General features: G+C 38.1%; 7 protein-coding genes and 1 non-coding gene across 10 annotated transcripts; 6 read left to right on the top strand and 2 right to left on the bottom strand.

Annotated features, from left to right (window-relative positions):
- Positions 1 to 1,439: 1,439 nt before the first annotated feature.
- Positions 1,440 to 1,511, top strand: TRNAE-UUC (transfer RNA glutamic acid (anticodon UUC)). Its single transcript has one exon. It is a non-coding gene; the product is annotated as a tRNA-Glu (tRNA).
- Positions 1,512 to 1,551: 40 nt separating this feature from the next.
- Positions 1,552 to 3,906, top strand: LOC104729480 (pentatricopeptide repeat-containing protein At4g37170). Its single transcript, XM_010448419.3, has one exon. The coding sequence runs from the start codon at positions 1,657 to 1,659 to the stop codon at positions 3,733 to 3,735; it is 2,079 nt and encodes a 692-aa protein (XP_010446721.2). The 5' UTR covers positions 1,552 to 1,656; the 3' UTR covers positions 3,736 to 3,906.
- A 1,921-nt stretch (positions 3,907 to 5,827) lies between these two features.
- On the top strand, positions 5,828 to 8,358 carry LOC104729479 (L-ascorbate oxidase homolog). 2 transcript variants are annotated; one of them, XM_087477686.1, is made up of 8 exons: positions 5,828 to 6,062; positions 6,166 to 6,275; positions 6,361 to 6,631; positions 6,728 to 6,827; positions 6,931 to 7,276; positions 7,358 to 7,723; positions 7,802 to 7,880; positions 7,988 to 8,358. In XM_087477686.1, exons 1-8 carry the CDS (start codon positions 5,913 to 5,915, stop codon positions 8,186 to 8,188), a joined length of 1,623 nt encoding a protein of 540 aa, XP_087333812.1. In that variant the 5' UTR covers positions 5,828 to 5,912; the 3' UTR covers positions 8,189 to 8,358. The 2 variants fall into 2 exon arrangements, with proteins under 2 accessions (XP_087333812.1, XP_087333811.1); XM_087477685.1 differs by lacking the exon at positions 5,828 to 6,062 and having other exon boundaries at positions 6,174 to 6,275; positions 6,361 to 6,400; positions 6,444 to 6,631.
- Positions 8,359 to 8,651: 293 nt separating this feature from the next.
- On the top strand, positions 8,652 to 9,964 carry LOC104729478 (methylesterase 9). The gene is made up of 3 exons (XM_010448418.2): positions 8,652 to 9,155; positions 9,242 to 9,376; positions 9,484 to 9,964. Exons 1-3 carry the CDS (start codon positions 8,799 to 8,801, stop codon positions 9,763 to 9,765), a joined length of 774 nt encoding a protein of 257 aa, XP_010446720.1. The 5' UTR covers positions 8,652 to 8,798; the 3' UTR covers positions 9,766 to 9,964.
- Positions 9,965 to 10,036: 72 nt separating this feature from the next.
- On the top strand, positions 10,037 to 11,994 carry LOC104729475 (methylesterase 9-like). 2 transcript variants are annotated; one of them, XM_087477687.1, is made up of 3 exons: positions 10,037 to 10,730; positions 10,921 to 11,058; positions 11,149 to 11,994. In XM_087477687.1, the coding sequence occupies exons 1-3, from the start codon at positions 10,305 to 10,307 to the stop codon at positions 11,428 to 11,430; spliced, it is 846 nt and encodes a 281-aa protein (XP_087333813.1). In that variant the 5' UTR covers positions 10,037 to 10,304; the 3' UTR covers positions 11,431 to 11,994. The 2 variants fall into 2 exon arrangements, with proteins under 2 accessions (XP_087333813.1, XP_087333814.1); XM_087477688.1 differs by having other exon boundaries at positions 10,085 to 10,730; positions 11,145 to 11,994.
- Positions 11,452 to 14,051, bottom strand: LOC104729477 (nuclear pore complex protein NUP58). Its single transcript, XM_010448416.3, is given in 7 exon segments — positions 11,452 to 11,801; positions 11,958 to 11,995; positions 12,144 to 12,651; positions 12,749 to 13,041; positions 13,044 to 13,224; positions 13,307 to 13,421; positions 13,592 to 14,051. Coding segments are annotated over 7 exon segments (1,539 nt in total). The 5' UTR covers positions 13,957 to 14,051; the 3' UTR covers positions 11,452 to 11,762.
- Positions 14,052 to 14,185: 134 nt separating this feature from the next.
- On the bottom strand, positions 14,186 to 16,826 carry LOC104733109 (pre-mRNA-splicing factor SLU7-A-like). Its single transcript, XM_010452721.3, has 6 exons — positions 16,763 to 16,826; positions 16,247 to 16,410; positions 15,455 to 16,123; positions 14,823 to 15,342; positions 14,607 to 14,710; positions 14,186 to 14,488 (listed from the first exon to the last, which is right to left on the bottom strand). Exons 1-6 carry the CDS (start codon positions 16,776 to 16,778, stop codon positions 14,342 to 14,344), a joined length of 1,620 nt encoding a protein of 539 aa, XP_010451023.2. The 5' UTR covers positions 16,779 to 16,826; the 3' UTR covers positions 14,186 to 14,341.
- A 629-nt stretch (positions 16,827 to 17,455) lies between these two features.
- Positions 17,456 to 19,565, top strand: LOC104729474 (uncharacterized). Its single transcript, XM_010448415.3, has 5 exons — positions 17,456 to 17,931; positions 18,075 to 18,314; positions 18,402 to 18,488; positions 18,626 to 18,755; positions 18,850 to 19,565. Exons 1-5 carry the CDS (start codon positions 17,645 to 17,647, stop codon positions 19,330 to 19,332), a joined length of 1,227 nt encoding a protein of 408 aa, XP_010446717.1. The 5' UTR covers positions 17,456 to 17,644; the 3' UTR covers positions 19,333 to 19,565.
- The last annotated feature ends 444 nt before the right edge of the window (positions 19,566 to 20,009 follow it).

Raw genomic sequence — 20,009 nt, 5'->3', positions numbered from 1 at the left:
TTCCTTTCATTTTTCTGTAAACAAGGCTGAACTATATAGCCGTAGCACCATTATTTATAGCAAAGCTATTCACTAATCATCAATTTTGATAACTAACAAAATTAAAAAGTGAATTCATATATTAATGATTTATTCGTGGTCTGTAAAATAAAATTAAAAATTCATGAAATAATTAAAAAATCTAGTATAAAACACTAGTAATGAGCACAAAGGATCTTTTCGCATAATCCAATGTAAAAGATCCCACGACGCAAAGCAACTTTATTCGTTGCTTTTTTTTTTTTTTTCCTTGTAGCCAAATACAAATTTTTTTAAAAAAAACCTTTTCGAAATAACATTTGATTCCTTTTGTTAAAAAAATATACTTTCCGAAACACCCTACTAGCATGTAAAAAAATGTCTAAGACCTATAAACAATAAAGACCACAAGGGAATCTAAACGGACGGACAAAAAGAAACGGCTAACTCTAAGCCAACAAGACCGTGACACGTATCCAACTAATCTTGAATTTTTTACTTTCATTGGAATCGTTTTTTTATTTCTTTTTATGAAGGAGAAGAACTGAAACGTCTCGAGCTTGTAATAAGGACGTCGAGATTTTTGATACCGTTGATTGATTGATTAGATTCTCTTGTAGTGGGTTCACGACACGTAACCCTAACCTTTTTGTATTATTATTTTTTCCCCCTTACAAAAGTTCTAACAAACGATATAGCTTTTGCTCTGTCTAATCTAAAATTTTGAGGATAAGGTTCATCGTTTCTATTCGCGAGAATCCTATGAGATATATCTTTGGTTAATACTAGTAATAAGTAAGAATCCCATGGCTTGTTGTTTGTCAATCAATAATTCAACAATCTTTCAAAATTTCCGTATTTCAAATAGTTTTCGTCAATTATTGAACACAATATATACACACTTACATCCAAATTTAACCAAAATGTAGTGGCAAAGAATTCAGACACTACATGCAACTTTGGATCCCATAACTCGACTTTTACTTGTAAAAGAAACATACTTATTGTCCAATGGTAGATGTATGGGTATGGGTTTCGACCTAATCAAAACTCTTTTCATTAACTTTATAGAAAACATCCAATCAAAAGTTGTGAATGATAATCCTTATATTCTAATCAAATAAAATTATCTTTAAGATATTTATTGGTAAATTGGCAAAACAACAATGGATGCTTGATATTAGTTTCAAAGATTCTTTCATTCTCTACAACTAAAAAGCTGAATGTTTTGGATGGTCTTAGTTCTATCTTGTAAAGATGAATAATCCATCCAATAAGATGCTGTTTTCTTTGTGACAAACAAGGAACAAAGACTGATTCTCATTCTATATCAATCAAAAAAAAAAAAAAGCAAATTGATTGGGGAAAATAGAAATATACTTAGGGTTGATATATCTTTTAAGAATAGTTGTAACAACAAATCCGATGTCGTCCAGCGGTTAGGATATCTGGCTTTCACCCAGGAGACCCGGGTTCGATTCCCGGCATCGGAGCTTTTTGTTTTCATTTTGAATTTTTGAAAAGATAATGGAACCTTCTAAACCACCGAGAAGGTTTCTTAATAAAAACATCGGAAGAACTCTTAAATGTTGCCGGCGACGAGATCTTTGAATTTGAAACCTTTTTGATTTGGTAAAGATGAGTCATTCAAATGTGAGAAAGCTTACAACTTTTCATGGATTTATATTCAAAAGAAACCTATCCTCCTCTGCTTTCGCATCACAGAAGAGTTTTTCAGATAAAAAGTTCTTTAATTCGAACAATGACGATGTTGGTGTTGTGGAGCGATTATGTAAAGCTAACAGATTTGGTGAAGCCATTGATGTTTTATGCGGACAGAAGCTTTTACGAGAAGCTGTTCAACTTCTGGGTCGAGCAAAGAAGCAACCTGCTTCTACTTACTGTAATCTCATCCAAGTTTGTAGCCAGACACGCGCTCTTGAAGAAGGTAAGAAGGTTCATCAACACATTAGGGCTTCTGGGTTTGTACCTGGGATCGTTATATGGAACCGTCTTTTGGGTATGTATGCGAAATGTGGTAGCTTGGTTGATGCACGGAAGGTGTTCGACGATATGCCTAAGAGAGATGTGTGTTCGTGGAATCTAATGGTTAATGGGTATGCGGAGGTGGGTTTGGTTGATGAAGCGAGGAAGTTGTTTGATGAAATGCCTGAGAGAGATAGTTATTCATGGACGGGTATGGTTACAGGGTATGTTAAGAAGGATCAGCCTGAAGAGGCATTGGTGTTGTATAGTTTGATGCAAAAGGTACCGGATTCAAGACCTAATATTTTTACAGTTTCTAGTGCGGTAGCTGCTGCTGCTGCGATTCCATGTATACGTAGAGGGAAAGAGATTCATGGGCATATCGTTCGAGCTGGATTGGATTCAGATGAGGTGCTATGGAGTTCGTTGATGGATATGTATGGGAAATGTGGCTGTATTGATGAAGCAAGAAACATCTTTGATAAGATTGTTGACAAAGATGTTGTCTCGTGGTCATCAATGATAGATAGATATTTCAAGTCTCGTAGATGGCGAGAAGGGTTTTCTCTGTTTTCTGAGTTGGTAGGTTCATCTTGTGAACGACCTAATGAGTACACTTTTGCTGGAGTTTTGAACGCTTGTGCTGATCTCACGAAAGAAGAGCTAGGGAAGCAAGTTCATGGACACATGACAAGAATTGGGTTTGATCCCTACTCTTTTGCATCAAGCTCTCTTGTAGACATGTACACGAAATGTGGAAGCATCGAAAGTGCAAAACATGTTGTCGATGGATGTCCTAAACCTGATTTAGTTTCTTGGACTTCTTTGATTGGTGGTTATGCTCAGAATGGGCAGCCTGATGAAGCCTTGAAGTATTTCGATTTGCTCCTCAAATCTGGCACGAAACCTGATCATGTTACTTTTGTAAACGTCCTCTCTGCTTGTACTCATGCAGGGTTGGTCGAAAAAGGACTTGAATACTTTCACTCGATAACAGAGAAACACGGGTTATCGCATACTTCTGATCATTACACTTGTCTTGTTGATCTATTAGCTCGGTCTGGAAGGTTCGAACAGTTAAAGAGCATCATTAGCGAAATGCCGATGAAACCTAGTAAGTTTCTATGGGCTTCCGTGCTCGGTGGGTGTACCACTTATGGAAACATTGAACTAGCAGAGGAAGCGGCTCAAGAACTGTTCAAAATAGAACCCGAAAATCCTGTTACTTATGTTACAATGGCTAATATCTATGCTGCAGCAGGAAAATGGGAGGAAGAAGGGAAGATGAGAAAGAGAATGCTAGAAACTGGAGTCACCAAAAGGCCCGGTTCAAGCTGGACCGAGATAAAACGGAAGCGTCATGTATTCATAGCAGCAGATACTTCGCATCCAATGTATAACCAAATAATTGAGTTCTTGTGTGAATTGAGGAAGAAGATGAAAGAAGAAGGGTATGTTCCTGCTACTAGTCTTGTATTGCACGATGTAGAAGATGAACAGAAAGAAGATAATCTTGTGCATCATAGCGAGAAACTTGCAGTTGCGTTTGCAATTTTATCGACACAAGAAGGAACAGCGATTAAGGTGTTTAAGAATTTGAGGTCTTGTGTGGATTGTCACAGTGCTATTAAGTTCATATCGAAGATCACAAAGAGGAAGATAACCGTAAGGGACTCGACTCGGTTTCATTGCTTTGAGAATGGACAATGTTCTTGTCGAGATTATTGGTAACGAAAAATAAACAATTTTTGATATATCCATTATGATTGATTGGTACTACAATGGCAAATTAGTCAGTGAGTCATAGAAATTGTAAATTTTAAATTGTTTAAAGGTTTATGTTTTGTAGAACCTTAATGTACAATGTACATACTATCAACAATGCAGAGATTAAGGAACAAAGGCATGAAACTTCCTAAATTCCCAAATAAAAGGATGAATCCACTAATGGCTCTATAATCGATTCGCTAGTCTCAAGACAAGTTTCGTAAGATGAGGAAGAGAGGAATCATGGATATAGACATGCATTTATTAATGTGGTATAAATACATTAGCATATTATAGTGTATACTCACATGGTACAAGCGAGCTTAGTGGTAACGAATTCATGTGTGATCTCTTCTAGGGATGCATCACCAATGTCTCATGGTTTGATCGACTCATTAGCATTTGGTTTGACTTCACCTTCATTTAATTTTAGTAAAGTAATGCTAATTAGTTGGAATCTCGTGAGATAGAAGCACACTCTTTATGTTTCAATTAGTTTGAGAAAATTAGCATTATGTGTTCTGTGATTCGTTGTTTTTCTTAATTGTAGATTCTTTTGTGCATACATCTAAATAAAAAAAAGTCAACCTCCTTATTTAAGCTATTTTACGTATGAGGGAACCAAAGATTATTTAATCGTAGATCAAGATCTACTTTCCCAGACTCTGTTATCTAATGTTATTCTATTTATATAAGCAGTGCCGGCTTAAACATATATTACATGTCCCTGGGCAAACTAAAAAAAAAATGCCTCTTAATCTATAGAAAAATTTATTGATTTTTTTTAGGTCTCTTTGGTTTATATAATTTTTTTTTGTGCTCCTTTCTATCTTATAAATTTTTCTTTTGTGCCTCTTTCTAACTTACAAAGTTTTTTTTGTGTGTTTTTTTAACTTACAAATTTTTTTTTGCCCTTTTTTAACTTACAGATTTTTTTTATGCCCCTTTCTAACTTACAAATTTTTTTTTTTGCCCATTTTCTTATAAGTATATGCCCTTTAATTTATGTATCCGGGGCAGTCGCATCCGCCCTCCTAGTTAAGCCGGCACTGTATATAAGTCATAACTTCCAAAGTCAAATCTCGTCTCAAAACGCGCTTTTCTTAGTCCAAAAAAATTGTAACGCGCTTTTCTTAGTCCAAAAAAATTGTATTTCCTAAAAAGTTTCCATGAAAATTTTGTATGCACTCGTACCAAGTCATTGGCTACTTTAAGAAAGGCACCCCGTAAATTCAATTAAAAAATTATAAAACTTGAATTGCATTAAGTATTAGTGTATATATCAACTATTGTATACAACGAACATTATTGTGTTTATTTGGTGAATGCATTTTGGGTTGCATTGATGTATTCTTTCTTCATTTTGACTTAACGTTTTGTTATACAATTGTGACCGACACTCACTAGTGTAGGCAAAAGCACTTTTTTATACTAGTGGCTTTCCGATTTATGTTATGTCGGTTCTTCATTATTATTTTTTTGTCTTTGATAATATAAGGCTAAATCAGCTTATAAGATTTTCACGTTGAAATTCTCATAACTTTTTTTGACATCAAACTATATTTGTTTGTACTCCGTAATATCCTTACCGGTTTAATATACAATAGTCAATAGTACCAAATGCAAACCATTTTTTCAAGTTATATATCTTTCAGATCTTAGACTAATATTTTGGTCACTGAACCAGCTCACTCGAAATTAACGGGGCCAATATAGAACACTTTTTTTGGTTCAATTTCTTCTTTTTACTCAATCTAAAAATGGTGATACTCTCTTGCCGACAAAGAAAACTTGGTGATTGAAGTAATTCTAGTAGTACACATATCTATGATAGTCACAAATCTCATATCTATATCGCGTAAATTTTAAATAAAAAAGTTGTCAAGGGCAAGCATATTTTGCATGAAGTACGCCGCAAAAGAGCAATTGAGGCTTTTGTGTGATGCATGGGGATTCACGTCGTCCTCGCTGACAAAACTTAATAAAATACAAAACACTTACTTACTCCCTCGTGTATATAAGATTGTCCTTTGGTAGAACCCCAAAGCATATACTCACAAACAAACAAAAAACCAATTCTTGATCTTGAATCTCGTAGAGGGAGAGAGAGATCAGGATCACATTCTATTCGTCTTACAAAAATGAAACAGACCAATCTCCTGCTATGTAAATTATTCATAGGAGCCTTGTTTTTTTTGGGCTCTGTTTTGGTTAATGGGGAAGACCCATATATGTTCTACACTTGGACTGTCACTTATGGAACAAGATCTCCTCTTGGTGTTCCTCAACAGGTATCAATATAAACCATTATTTTATATATGTTAGATTTAATCTTGCTATGAGAAACTAATTTTTATTAGTGTAATTTTCTATTTTTTTGTATGATGTACGTAGGTCATTCTTATCAATAATCAGTTCCCTGGTCCTCCGATTGAAGCTGTTACAAACAACAATGTCGTTGTTAATCTCATTAACAAGCTTGACGAGCCATTCCTCATCACTTGGTATACATGTTACTATATAACCTATTGAGCTAATTGCGGTTTAGACGCATATGAAATCTTTAACACAGGTTTGTAATATGTGTAGGAACGGAGTGAAGCAGAGGAGGACATCGTGGCAAGATGGAGTATTGGGAACAAACTGTCCTATCCAACCAAACTCAAACTGGACTTACCAGTTTCAACTTAAAGATCAAATCGGCACTCACACTTACTTCGCTTCCACGTCGATGCACCGAGCCAGTGGTGCTTTTGGTGCTCTCAACGTTAACCAGAGAGCCGTTATTACCACTCCTTACCCTACACCAGATGGCGATTTCACCCTCCTCGTCTCTGACTGGTTCAAAATGAGCCACAAGGTAATATATATACCCACACAAAAACATTTCAGACTACTTGAAAGTCAACGTAAAGTTTTGATTTGTACATCATATAACTATAATTGTGATCATTAGGACTTGCGAAAGCGGCTCGACGCAGGCTATGCTCTTCCTCTTCCTGATGCTCTTCTCATCAATGGTGCTTCTAAAGGTTTAGTCTTTACCGGTCAACAAGGTAATGCCATCACATATAAGTTAAAATCAAGATCCTTTATTACATTCTCCATAGTCTTGTACTAGTCTCTGATATGTATTTGTTTTCATTTGTATATTTTAAGGTAAAACATATAAGTTCCGAATATCGAATGTCGGTATAGCGACATCGATAAATTTTAGAATTCAAAATCACACAATGAGCCTCATCGAAGTAGAAGGCGCTCACACTCTTCAAGAGAGCTATGAGTCGCTTGACGTCCACGTTGGTCAGTCTGTAACCGTTTTGGTCACTTTAAAAACTTCTGTGAGGGACTATTTCATGGTGGCCTCAACCCGGTTTACTAAACCGGTACTAACCACAACCGCGAGTCTCCGTTACCTAGGCTCCCAAAACGCTGCATATGGTCCCCTCCCCGGGGGTCCTACTTACCATATCCATTGGTCCATGAAACAAGCAAGAACCATCAGGTATTAATTCAAACCGGACATAACCGAACCGGATAATCTTTTGTGGATTTTCTCTAATTTTAATTTGCTGAATATTATTAGGATGAATTTGACGGCAAATGCTGCAAGACCAAACCCACAAGGATCATTTCATTACGGTACCATACCAATAAACCGAACTCTAGTCCTAGCCAATGCGGCCACGATGATCAATGGGAAGCTTCGGTACACAGTAAACCGAATATCGTACATCAACCCAACAACACCGTTAAAACTCGCTGATTGGTACAACATCTCGGGCGTGTTTGATTTCAAGACAATCCTTAGAACTCCTACGGTTGGACCAGCTCACTTTGGTACATCGGTGATCGACGTTGAGCTTCATGAGTTCGTAGAAATCGTTTTCCAAAACGACGAGAGATCAATTCAGTCTTGGCACATGGACGGTACTAGCGCATATCCTGTTGGGTAAGCAAAGCACCTTGCCCTCTGTTATCTAAACTGGATCCGGTTATTCATAATTTTAACCCGTACGTTATTTGTCAGATACGGGTCAGGAACATGGAACGTGACCATGAGGAAACGTTACAACTTGGTTGATGCTGTTCCAAGACACACTTTCCAAGTACGTAATAGTCTTTGTCAGTAACAAGTTGAATGATTAAAATCTAATGAAATAACTTGGAGTAGAAGCGTTACAACTTGGTTGATCATGCGGTTGTGTGTGTGTAGGTGTATCCGTTATCGTGGACGAGCATATTGGTGTCATTGGATAACAAAGGGATGTGGAATCTAAGGTCACAGATATGGTCAAGGAGGTATTTAGGACAAGAGCTCTACGTTCGTGTTTGGAACGATGAGAAGTCTCTCTACACTGAAGCTGAACCGCCTCTTAACGTTCTTTATTGCGGCAAAGCGAAACGCCCCCTTTAGATTTTTTCAATTTACACATTTTATTATTGTTATCTTTTCTATTGAATTAGGTCACAACGATTAAGTGGAGTGGAATATACAAAAACGTAGTCCAAACGGAAAAAAAGCTCATTGATATTTCCAGTAAACAGACTAAATAAGAAATTAAGGAAAAGTTTATTTTTGTCTAATGATTTGTTTCTTCCAAACTCTATCTCTTCTCTTTGGATTTGTTACTTAATAATGCACTCTTTGGATTAGTTTCTTAAAAATGCACTCTTTGGATTTGTTACTTAAAAAATGCACTCTTTGGTTCAATGAGATTTTCCACAGTGAATTAATTCCACTTTTTCTCACTGAACAATATATGGAATATAATTTTTTCTTTTTCCTTATTTTGAGACCTGACAAAGACGTTTTGTAGCTAAAAATAAAACGTATCCACTGAAACTTTTTAAAATAGATATACACCACGAACCACACAGAGTGGTTGATTTATGATAATAAATACAAAAGACATCGATAATGTCAACAACTCTCACTATCTATAAATAGGATAAATCATCACTTCAGCCACACAAACACACCCCAAATAGTAAAAAAAGAGACACTCACTAAAGAAGGGAAAAAGATGATGAAGCAGTATGTGCTTGTTCACGGAGGCTGCCACGGCGCTTGGTCCTGGTACAAGGTGAAGCCTTTGCTGGAACGTGCCGGCCACCGTGTCACGGTTGTTGATCTGACGGCGTCTGGTGTGAACGTGAGCAGAGTAGAAGAGATTCAGACTTTGGAGGATCTCGCTAAGCCTTTGCTCAATGTTCTTGAGTCGTTTGGCTCGGATGATAAAGTAATCCTCGTCGCGCATAGCCTCGGAGGTATACCAGCTGCTCTTGCAGCCGACATGTTTGCTAGTAAAATCTCTGTTGCTGTCTTCGTAACTTCTTTTATGCCCGACACTAAGAATCCACCTTCATACGTGTTCGAAAAGGTACATATATGATACAATATTCACAGAGAAACGATTTTTGTTTTTTGTTTCCACGTTTAAACTTTAAGATGTGGTTGGAAACGCAGCATGTTGGGGAAATTTCAGAAAAAGAACGGATGAATTTGGAGTTTGGGAGCTACGGAACAAATGATCGTCCTCTAATGACTGTTCTTCTTGGACCTAAGTACTTGGAGAAAATGTATCTGCTCTCTCCTATCGAAGTAAGACTCAAGAAAATGCTCTGTTTCTTACAAAACCTAGTTGGTGACCTTTACTTTTTCTTGAAGAGATCTTTTTTTTTTGTTTTTGTTTTTGTGTTGATTGTTAGGATTTCGAATTGGCCAAAGCGTTGGTGAGAGTTACACCGGCTATAACCAGTAATCTGACGGGGACAAAGAGCTTAACGGAACAAGGATATGGATCTATCAATCGTGTGTATATTGTCTGCGGAGAAGATAAGGGTTTAAGTGTGGATGATCAACGATGGATTATCGAAAACTCTCCGGTTAAGGAAGTGATGGAGATCAAAGGTGCAGATCATATGCCAATGTTCTCCAAGCCACTTGAACTGTGTGACTGTCTTCTAAAAATTGCTGATAAATATGCCTAAAACAAAGAATCTATATATGTATATCCTATATGGACTATGAAATGGACTGTGTGATCGTCTTCTAAATAATTTATGTATATCCTAATGGAATACGAAATAAGATTTGATTTTTAAGAACAAAAAAAGGATTCTACAAGAATAAGATGAGTAGAAGAAGCACTGAAACACTCAAACCAATCCAACACGTAACTGAAGAAAATAGTAACACAATTCAATTACGATACTATCACATAATTCCATCATTCAAGTTCAACCAAAACAAAATAATTCTAAATAGGATTTGGCTTTTATCTTTGGTGGAATTCAAGAACACAACACTACACTAAACAAACATAACCTTGTACCTGGTTTAACAATATCATCAGCTCCTAGTCGTTGTAATGTAAAAAGGACATAACGACTTCTTTTTGCTCGTAGTGAAAAAAAAACTTTGAATTTAGGCACGAGGTAGTTATATATATCTAATGAGTCCAAATTCAAAATAACTATTCCAACCATTATTGGAATATGACATTTGAAATTGTTGGGGACAACCATAAATGCAAGACAAACACAACCACAATAATAGAAGAAAGCAAACAAAGAAACAAGCAAACAGTAAGGAAGAGAACATGAAGCACTATCTTCTTGTTCACGGAGGTTGCCACGGCGCGTGGTGCTGGTACAAGGTCAAGCCGGTGCTGGAAGATTCAGGCCACCGTGTGACCCTTGTTGATCTAACGGCTTCTGGTTTGAACATGAGCAAAGTGGAAGAAATTCAGACTTTGGAGGATTACACTAAACCATTGCTTGAGGTTCTTGAGTCGCTTGGTTCGGATGAGAAGGTTATCCTGGTCGCGCATAGCCTCGGAGGGATATCGGTTGCTCTTGCAGCCGACATGTTTCCTAGTAAGATCTCTGTTGCTGTCTTCATTACCTCTTTCATGCCCGACACTTCGAATCCACCTTCTTACGTTTTCGAAAAGGTACATCAGAAACCGATTAGCTATATTGATTACGAAATGGTAATTGTAGAATTGCTTTTGTATTTGTCATGACTTTCTTGGAACAGAACAATTTATTTTTTATAATATGGTTTAGTAAATACAAGCGAAATCGGCTGTCAAGATTTTGATTTGTGAGTGAAATATGTCTACACTAACTAAACTATGGCAGTTTCTCGGAAGTGTTTCGGAAGAAGACCGGGTGAATATGGAGCTTGGGACATATGGGACAAATGATCGTCCTCTAACCACTATTCTTCTTGGAACTAAGTTCTTAGCCGAGAAGATGTATCAACTTTCTCCAGTCGAAGTAAGACTCGAGAAATACTCTGTTTTTTCTTTTGTTGGTTCAAAATCCTATACGGGACGTTTTTGCTGAATCTTTTGTTGATTAAGTTAGGATTTTGAATTGGCCAAAACATTGGTGAGAGTTGGACCGGCAGTTACCAGAAACCTGACGGGTACAGGAAGCTTAACGGAGGAAGGATATGGTTCAGTTACTCGTGTGTACATTGTATGCCAAGAGGACAAGGGCTTAACTACAGAGCTCCAGCGATGGATAATTGAGAACTTCCCTGTTGAAGAAGTGATGGAGATCAAAGATGCAGATCATATGCCAATGTTCTCCAAGCCACTTGAACTGTGTGATCGTCTGCTAAAGATTGCTGATAAATACGCGTAATATGAGGCCATCAGTGAGATATTAGTAGCAAACTTATGGTTATGACTATTATTTATATGAATAAGATTCCTGAAAACAAAAAGAAAAAAAACTCATTTCTACAACAACAGCATTGTCAAGATGAGGTATTAACTATTAAGATAGTGCTTTTGAGAACATTCGATCATCAAATTCAATGAATAATGCCACAAATACAAACTGGTGCATAAGAGAATGCGGATCTGCTTCGACTTGCACCAAGCTCGACTTCACCAAGTGAAGATGATGAACTCAAGCCATGTAAACGATTTGTTGTGACAGGCTGAGGGATGGAACTTTGACACATCCCATGTCTAACGACGTGTAGTTCGAGATTTTGGCCTTGAAGATTTCTACAATGGGAGAGAAAAAGAAGTTCAGTTTTAGACAATATTCCAAGGACATGACTGAACGAAGCACATTGAATGCAGTTGTTAAATTGAGGCATAATGATATAACAAAATATATCTGATGTAACTGAGAGTTTAAAAACCGAAAATTGTACTTACTGTCATAGAATTAAAGCTGGCTCCTGATCCTGTAGTACCTACGACGACCAAATAACAGAACTTGAAATTACGACAAGAACAAATCAACAAATAACAAGATTCGATAATATTCTGACAAGAACAAATCCTGATACCAACTCTACCTATATCAAATGAGAATTAGGGAAACAGACACTACATCTGTACCTGCAAATTGTGAAGGCATAGCACCAAGTGATGGAGTTGTCTGGGCAAACAAAGATGGAGCGGAACTAAATGTAGAAGCTGGGGAAGGGCCAAATAGTGGCGTCTGTGCGGGAGTAGTGGATGGTCCAAACAAAGACGAGACAGGAGCAGCAGAAGATGGTGTAGCAAAGAGAGAAGACGAAGGTGCAGAAGCAGGTGTGTTGGGAAACGAAAAACCAGCTCCTGAAGAAGGGTTTGATGTTGTAACAGCTGCAGATGGCTGTGGAGCATTTGAAGCCCCAGGAGTTGCTGAACTCGTAATCAACCCAGCAACCTGTGTTGAGGGTTGTGTACTCGCAGTAGAAGCAGGTAAATGCAGAGTTGGGTGGACCCTTTTGGCAGCAGCTTCCTGTTTTGCTGTTTCCCTTCGATCAGCCTCAAGAAACGGATCATGGCATTCTCCTCTTCGGCGCTGGTCAGCAAGATACGATGTTCTCATTGATTCAATATATTGGTGAAAACTCTCTACCTGAACAAGACAAATTTCAAACCAATAGAAGGTTAAACAGATTTCAAAAAGGGTTTGTACATTAGAGGTTTGGTAGAAAGACTCATTAGCAGTATACCTTAGCAGCGACATGAACAAAGAAGTCATGAACATTAGACATGACTTTTGGAAGAGATTCTAAAAGGGAAGCATGTCGACTATACTTGTCAGAATCCAAGGCGAGCAACTGCTCCAGCTCTTCAACCCATTGGCGGCACTCGTTCAGATACTTCTCAAACCTAACAACAGTTTGCTGTAGAAAAACAGTGGGTTTCTTCGGAACCCCACGGTAAAACTCAGAAACTTGAACCGTTGTAGTAACTGCTTGTTGTTGACCAGCGGAAGCAGGAGCTGGATTTGTTCCCTGTCCTGAGATGTTTGAGAACCAACAGTAACAACTCCTCCTCCTTGCTTCCAATGAGGGAATCTTGGCTGTTGCATCATAAAAGAACGAACTGCAATCTCTGCATTACGCAACATATCTTTGGCAACAATCATAAGCTCATGAAGAACAGCTTTTTGTCTGTCCATGGCAGTATTAATCCCACCAAGCTCCTACAAAAGCTCTAATACAAAAACTTGAGCTAACTAGAAGAACATGGGAAGCAAGCAATAAAAACTGGAATAATCCACAAACCTGAACAATGCGGCTAGCATCAAACTCGAACCCTTCACTGGATACAGAAGAATCATAAAGTCGACTACACTGATCTAATCTCTGACTTTCACTTCTATGCTCCAATATCTTCTCTCTACAGATAAAGATTCAATAGCCATAGCATCAAAGACTCTAAAAAGTTATCGAATTTAGGGAAGTAACAACTAGCAACATCACGTTCTTCAAGATTTCTCACAATCTAAACAAGAACTGTAACAATTAAGCTCTAAAGCAAATCCTAATAAGAAAAAGAGAGAAGCGTACTCAATCTGAAGCAGTAGTTTCTGAGAATCGGGATGAAGATCGGCCCACTTAGTACTGTAATTGGCCGGAGCTTTATCGTTGGTGAAGAGATACAACTGCTGTACTTGCTGCTGCTGCTGCTGATTCTGTAGTTGTTGTTGTTGTTGTTGCTGCTGGTGGAACTGTTGCGGCTGAAACAACGACGTTTGCTGCTGCTGGAACTGTTGCGGCTGAAACAACGACGTTTGCTGCTGTTGTTGTTGCTGCGGCGGTTGCGAGAAGAAGGAACCGCTCTGCTGCGGCTGAAACGTCTGTTGCGGAGTTTGAAACAGCGGCTGAGACGTCTGCTGTTGCTGTGGGGTAGAGAACATATTACCGAACGACATTGCTTGATAAAACCGACGGCGAATCAAATCTAGGGTTTCTATTCGCCGGCGACGATTTGGAGTTGCGCAAAAGATTCAAAACCCCCCTCTCTTGTTAAAAACTTTAAGTGGTGACGGGAATAGAAAATTGATAAATTAATAGTCTTAATTCCACTTTTTAACAAACTTGGAGGGTCCTTTTGTAAAAAAAGAAACATTTACTTTTTTTCTTTTTTTGGTCATACAAATACTACAACTTCTGACTAGTTTATTCAGATTAGTTTATAAACACAACTTGATACGTGTTGTTAAATCATAATTTGTGTTGTTAACAATGAAAACTGTAACAAAGGTTTCTTCAGGTTATATGGTGAAAAAGGGAAAGAAACTAATGTTAGTTTCTTGATCAGCCGAGGAAATCTTTCATTGGATCATCGTGGTGAACTCTCTTCATCCTGTAAGCTTCCATCTCTTCTGGAGTCACATCGTTGGTGTATTCCACATTGTATTTGCGTTTCCTCTCGTTTTTTTCTTCCTTCCTACTCAAATCCTCCTGCACACCAAACAAACAATACGTCAGATAAAACTTGCAGGGGCAAAGATTACCGTATATACGTCTTAGTAAAGAGAGAAAAATATGAATTGAAAGAAACTATGGCATCTTTTTTCACCTTTCTAAGAGCATTAGCTAGTGCCTCCTCGTTTAATTCCAAATCTTCAGGAGTATCGGTTCCCCATGAGGCCATTCTTTTTTCTTCAACCTTCTTTGGGCTCTCTGATCACCAAAATACAAAACCAAAAATGTCAGTGTCGTTACAAAACAAAATGTAACGATAACAAATAAGAGACTAGCTATAAGAACTAATGCAAAAGTCAACAACACAAACCTTCAGAAGCTTCTTTGCGAGCAATGTTAGCCTTCATCAGATCAAGGGACGCTTCTGCAGCTTCGATTCCAGCAGAACCTGTGCAGTAGCTGTTGCGAATGGTTTGCTGGCAACACTTGTATCCCCATTGGTGATCTTTCCACCAAGAACCCCAAACACTTGTGTGATTGTTAGTTAGAACATCTTCTTCATATTTACTTTTCGGAATTACTACCACCTCTTGTCCCTTTATAACCCTCCCTGCTCTGTCATACTCAACTTGTTTTTCGGTTTGGCCAAGCAAAAGCTCCATAGGAATTTCATCTCTTGTAGCTGCATCCCCATACTTTTCCATGATTGTTTGCTTTGTCTGAGACTTGAGTTTGTCCTTTGCAGCCTTAAAGTTCTTGTAGAGCAATTCAGCTTGGGATGGAGCCGCTTGCATATGCATGTCCTGTCCCTTGTCAAATGCTTCCCATGAATGAACGTTTAGCTGTTTGAAATCTAGAGCTTGGCCACTGTTTCTATAGTGATTATCTCCCTGGATACATGATAAGAAAAGACAAAAAAGTTAGTTGGTATTCCAAATATTTCATCAAAGTATGTATAAGGCACAACTATACAAGATTCACGACTGATCAGTAGCAACTAACCAGATAGAACTTATCATTTGGATCAGCATCTGGAAGTGGATCTTCACGCATAGATCGAGTCTTAGGGTCATAATGAGCTGAGTTGAGATCAAGGTTGAGTAGGTATTTTGCAGGGTCTTCTCTGATACGCAGATTCCTAACAGTTCCTGTGCTACCACCACCAGTTGTACGAACACGTTTCTCAACCTTTGCGAAATCCGTCTGCTTGCTCTCATCAACCTTGGCTTCATCGACTCTTAACTCGTCATCTTCTTCCTCCCCATCACTGGTTGCATCACCATCACAACCGTTTTTATTAATCTTTTCCTCTAGTTTCTTAAGTTTCTGCTCCTTGAGGTACTTCTTTCGTGCCTCATCTTTTGCTTCATAACTAGCCACCACATGACGGTAAGATGAAGGATCATAACCATTCCACCGGTCCCTCTTCCCATCGTAGTCCAATTCAAAGCTCTCGATCTTCTCATCAGGTGCAATGTGCATGTTTGTGTATTTTGCTCCAATCTTACAAGGTCTATCCATACATGCTTTTACATCGTGCGTCATTGCACCACAGTTTTGACACGCTCCCTTACGGTATTTCTCTGCTTGGTGGATCTTTGCACCTCTATCATACCATATCTTTTTGTTACCGACGGAATCAACTTTCCAATTCTTTTGATGCTTCAAACTCTGTAACCACAACAGAGAAAAAAAACAGAGTATTTCAGTATGCGTGTTCTAACACAACAACACGATGAGACAATGCAGAGAGAAAGCAAGTGATGAAAGAAACATGGAAGAATCTGAACTTACGGGTTTTTCAGACTTGAGATACCATGGAGCAGATGACATATACTGAGGAATGTGAGGGTTGATTTCTTTTCCATCCTCGTCTACCTCAGCGGGAGCAAGCCCGGCTTTACGAGCTTCCTCTAATTCTATTTGCTTCCTATGATCTTCCCTAGACTTAAAAGCAACTGCAGAACCCATAGAAACATATACATTAGCAAACATTCAAAAACTGAAAAAAATGCAATTAAGTACAGAACAATAACAAAACCCTAATACTACTGCAAAGAAACAACGAAGGAACTTGTAAACATCGACGAAAACCACGAAAAACACCATTATGAGTTTAATTGAGACCGAGTATTCACAAAATTGGATCTAATCAAAACCAGAGCAGTAAAATCAAAACCCTAACTTGCTGATAAAACCTTAACTTGCTCATAGAATCGAGATTCTTGATCACCAACGTGTATTAACTATTAACAGCCAAATCGAGAACTAGGTTTGTAGAACAAAAAAATAGAAGGAATCGTGGTGTACCTGAAGCTGTAGCCATGGTTATTACGATCGGTTAAGCTTCGACTCAATCAAAAGAAGAGAATGCGAAAGAAAGAAGCAACGATCGGTATATATAAGCGAAACCTGTGGAAACAAAGAAAAAAGAATGGCGGCTTTACACAAATTTGGATTTGATCATCTATGGGCCGTTATAGGTTTCTAACAGGCCCATTTATTTAGAAAACTTATCACTTTTTAAGCCCAAAGACCCCAAATAACACCTCTTGCTAATCAATAATCATCTTGTGTAAAAAGTTATTAATTTTACTTATTTTTTTTGAAAAGGGTATACATCATAATCAATTATGAAAAATCCCAAAAATCCCAAAATACATATACATCATAATCAATTATCACTTTTTAATTTTTACATCATAATCAATTATGAAAAATCCCAAAATACATATTCATAAGATAACTATGAAAAAATCCCATTTACATGGTTAAAAATAATAATGATATTCCAAATTCTATTACACGTAAAAATAATATTAATTACCATATTCCAAATTCTATTACACAGCTGTATGATATATATGACTTCCCATTTTCTTTTTATCTGATAGACGAAATTTCCAATTTTTCTTCAGCAATTACCTAAAATAAGTAGTAAAAAGTAAAAATAAAATAAAAAAAAAGTTTTGAATTTGAAAAGAGTAAATAAACCCGACCGTTGCTCTGTTCCTCTTCAGCCAGTCAGTCACTTCACTAAAGTAAATAAAAAATAAAAATCTCACCTTGGGAAAACCATTTCTTCTTCTTCTTCTTATTCTTATTCTTATCTAGAGATCCAAAGAGATTCAGAGAGAGCGAGAGAAAGAAGAGAACTTTGAAACCCAAATCAGTTCAAATTCAGATCACGCAATGCCTACGTTGCGAACGAGAGCTAAACCTTCGATTCCCACCACAAACCCTAATCCAACCGTCGGAGGAGGAAACCAAAACGTCTCCTCCATCTACGAGAAATGCAGAGAAGACAGGATCAAGGAGAATCTTCAGAGGATGAAGAGTCTCGGAATCGTAGATCTCTCCCTCAAACTCAAATCCGATACCCGACCCGTTAAAAGGCGTTACGGTTGTAAATCTCCCCGAGACACTGACACTCCTCCTCCTCCTCTTCAGCTTTCAGCCTCCACCAGACGATCCTCAAGGTAACAATCTCTGACTTCTCTGGCTTTTACTTTTTTGTTCACATTGCTTCAATCTTCCAATTAGGGTTTTTAAGTAGAAATTAGGGATTTTAAAGTAGAAATTAGGGATTTTTATCCCCTTTATTTTGTTGTGGTCTTCACAGATTGAAGAATGCTGCGCCAGTTACCTATGCTGAGGAACCTGAAAAGAAGAGGGGTAAAAGATCTAAAGATGAGATTGTTATGTGGGTAGGAGAAGGGGTAAGGCCAGAGATCTACACTGACGAACATGAGAAACTGCTAGGTAACACTGAACGAATTTGGGAGCTTTTTGTCGATGGTTATGACAAAGATGGGAAACGCATTTATGATCCTGTTAGAGGAAAGACTTGCCACCAGTGCAGGTTTGTGCAATTGGCTTTTTTTAACTCTGGAAAAAATGTAGCTTGATTCTGTTAGAATTGAGGCAATTGTGCTTAATGGTTATACAGGCAGAAGACCCTCGGTTATCATACCAAATGCAGCGAATGTATTCCATCAGTCCGAGGTCAATTCTGTGGAGATTGTTTATACATGAGGTACAGTAGCCTTCAATGGCACCAACCTTGTCTGTTTTTTGTTGAGAATTTAGTTAGCAATTGAGTATCGTGCTTTGTTCAGTAAAACGAGGATTGGTCCTGAATGTTTGAAGTTTCTGTTTTTGGTGGTTGAATAGATATGGAGAACATGTTCTTGAAGCTCTGGAAAACGTGAATTGGATTTGTCCAGTTTGTCGTGGGATCTGCAACTGCAGTTTCTGTCGTACACGAAAAGGGTGGCTCCCAACTGGTGCAGCTTACAGGAAGGTAGCAATTTTTGATTGAGTACAACTTTTGATTTTGATTCCTTGGATAGATTCAAAACTTAATGGCTTTTCCCATGACTTCTTTTTGTTGTCAGATACTTAAACTCGGGTACAAGTCTGTTGCACATTATCTGATTCAAACCAACAAGCAGTCGGAAACAAGTGAGGATGATGAAACTGATGCCGCTGAAGATAATCAAGCTTCTGCAAAGAGATCGCTTTCTTTCAAAGAAGCAAAGTCATCTGCGGAAGAAGACCATCTCCTTCTGACGATTACTGATGGGATTCAAGACGTTGATAATGATGAGGATGGCATAAACAAGAATCCGGATTCAGCTAGAAAGTCATTGGGCTTCTTGTCTTCTGGGGACAATCAAACTTCAGTGAATGATGTTCAAGTGCTAGTCGGTGTCAAGGCATTGGATGTGAACGAGATGGACCCAGGAACTCCTGTGATCGACATTGAGGCTCAATGCAAAGGGAACCGAGAAAACATAAGCAAGAGGAAACTTGCTGTTGAACCTAACCCAAACAGTATCGGTGGAAGACTGAGACAGCGTCGTAAGAGTCAAGTTTGAAAGGAAGAGAGAAGATTGAGAAGACTATATGGATGGAACTCTGCTTTTGCCTGTCTTGTATTATCAGGCTCATCACAATTGAAGCTCTTTTTTTTTTTTTAACTTTCTATCGGAGTAAACATGGATCATGTAAGCACTTGACGGCTTGTCAAATTTTGTGTTTTGTTGCTGTTGGTGATGATCTCATGTAATGGATGTTAAGTAGCATGGTTTATAAAGACAAGTTTCACTCACCTATTTTACGTAATGACGATTTCTTCATCCACACTCTAATATATTTCGAAACTACTACTGGACCGTGTCTCATGTGCTACTGGAGAATCCCCTTACCGACCCATCTTAATATCTACTAGAGAATCTACGTGTCCTGTCATAACAGCTAATAAAATCATTACTCAACCAAGGGCAATTCCTAGACCGGTTTGTGGTTCTTCTTACTTGGCGAACTAAAAAAATCACTTAGTAAGGGTTGATTGAAAGAACAAATATTGACCCATATTCTGGACTTCTTGTTCTCAGGCAGGTTTCGGAACGTTTTTGGCTGCATCGGCTAGTCTTCCGCTTCAGGCCAAAAGCTTAGCTTGAAAAGTACGCAAATGCTTCGAGCAGACGGCTTCTTAATGTGCGTGACATATAATAGCATTTTGTTGTTTTCTAATGTATGAGTGAAAATGCGA

Source organism: Camelina sativa, chromosome 12 (assembly GCF_030686135.1).
Source record: "Camelina sativa cultivar CO46 ecotype springtype chromosome 12, ASM3068613v1".
NCBI lineage: Eukaryota > Viridiplantae > Streptophyta > Magnoliopsida > Brassicales > Brassicaceae > Camelina > Camelina sativa.
Note: the sequence above shows the minus strand (reverse complement) of the source record. Positions and strands in the feature narration are given on the sequence as shown.

Coding starts and splice junctions, on each gene's coding strand:
- LOC104729480 (XM_010448419.3), top strand. CDS start 1,657: ATGAGTCATTCAAATGTGAGAAAGCTTACAACTTTTCATGGATTTATA.
- LOC104729479 (XM_087477686.1), top strand. CDS start 5,913: ATGAAACAGACCAATCTCCTGCTATGTAAATTATTCATAGGAGCCTTG. Junction 6,276..6,360: donor GAGCCATTCCTCATCACTTG/GTATACATGTTA, acceptor TAATATGTGTAG/GAACGGAGTGAAGCAGAGGA. Junction 6,632..6,727: donor GGTTCAAAATGAGCCACAAG/GTAATATATATA, acceptor TGTGATCATTAG/GACTTGCGAAAGCGGCTCGA.
- LOC104729478 (XM_010448418.2), top strand. CDS start 8,799: ATGATGAAGCAGTATGTGCTTGTTCACGGAGGCTGCCACGGCGCTTGG. Junction 9,156..9,241: donor CTTCATACGTGTTCGAAAAG/GTACATATATGA, acceptor TTGGAAACGCAG/CATGTTGGGGAAATTTCAGA. Junction 9,377..9,483: donor ATCTGCTCTCTCCTATCGAA/GTAAGACTCAAG, acceptor GTTGATTGTTAG/GATTTCGAATTGGCCAAAGC.
- LOC104729475 (XM_087477687.1), top strand. CDS start 10,305: ATGCAAGACAAACACAACCACAATAATAGAAGAAAGCAAACAAAGAAA. Junction 10,731..10,920: donor CTTCTTACGTTTTCGAAAAG/GTACATCAGAAA, acceptor AAACTATGGCAG/TTTCTCGGAAGTGTTTCGGA. Junction 11,059..11,148: donor ATCAACTTTCTCCAGTCGAA/GTAAGACTCGAG, acceptor TGATTAAGTTAG/GATTTTGAATTGGCCAAAAC.
- LOC104733109 (XM_010452721.3), bottom strand. Junction 16,124..16,246: donor ATCTCAAGTCTGAAAAACCC/GTAAGTTCAGAT, acceptor TTGTGGTTACAG/AGTTTGAAGCATCAAAAGAA. Junction 14,711..14,822: donor TCGCAAAGAAGCTTCTGAAG/GTTTGTGTTGTT, acceptor TTTGGTGATCAG/AGAGCCCAAAGAAGGTTGAA.
- LOC104729474 (XM_010448415.3), top strand. CDS start 17,645: ATGCCTACGTTGCGAACGAGAGCTAAACCTTCGATTCCCACCACAAAC. Junction 17,932..18,074: donor TCCACCAGACGATCCTCAAG/GTAACAATCTCT, acceptor TGGTCTTCACAG/ATTGAAGAATGCTGCGCCAG. Junction 18,315..18,401: donor AAGACTTGCCACCAGTGCAG/GTTTGTGCAATT, acceptor ATGGTTATACAG/GCAGAAGACCCTCGGTTATC.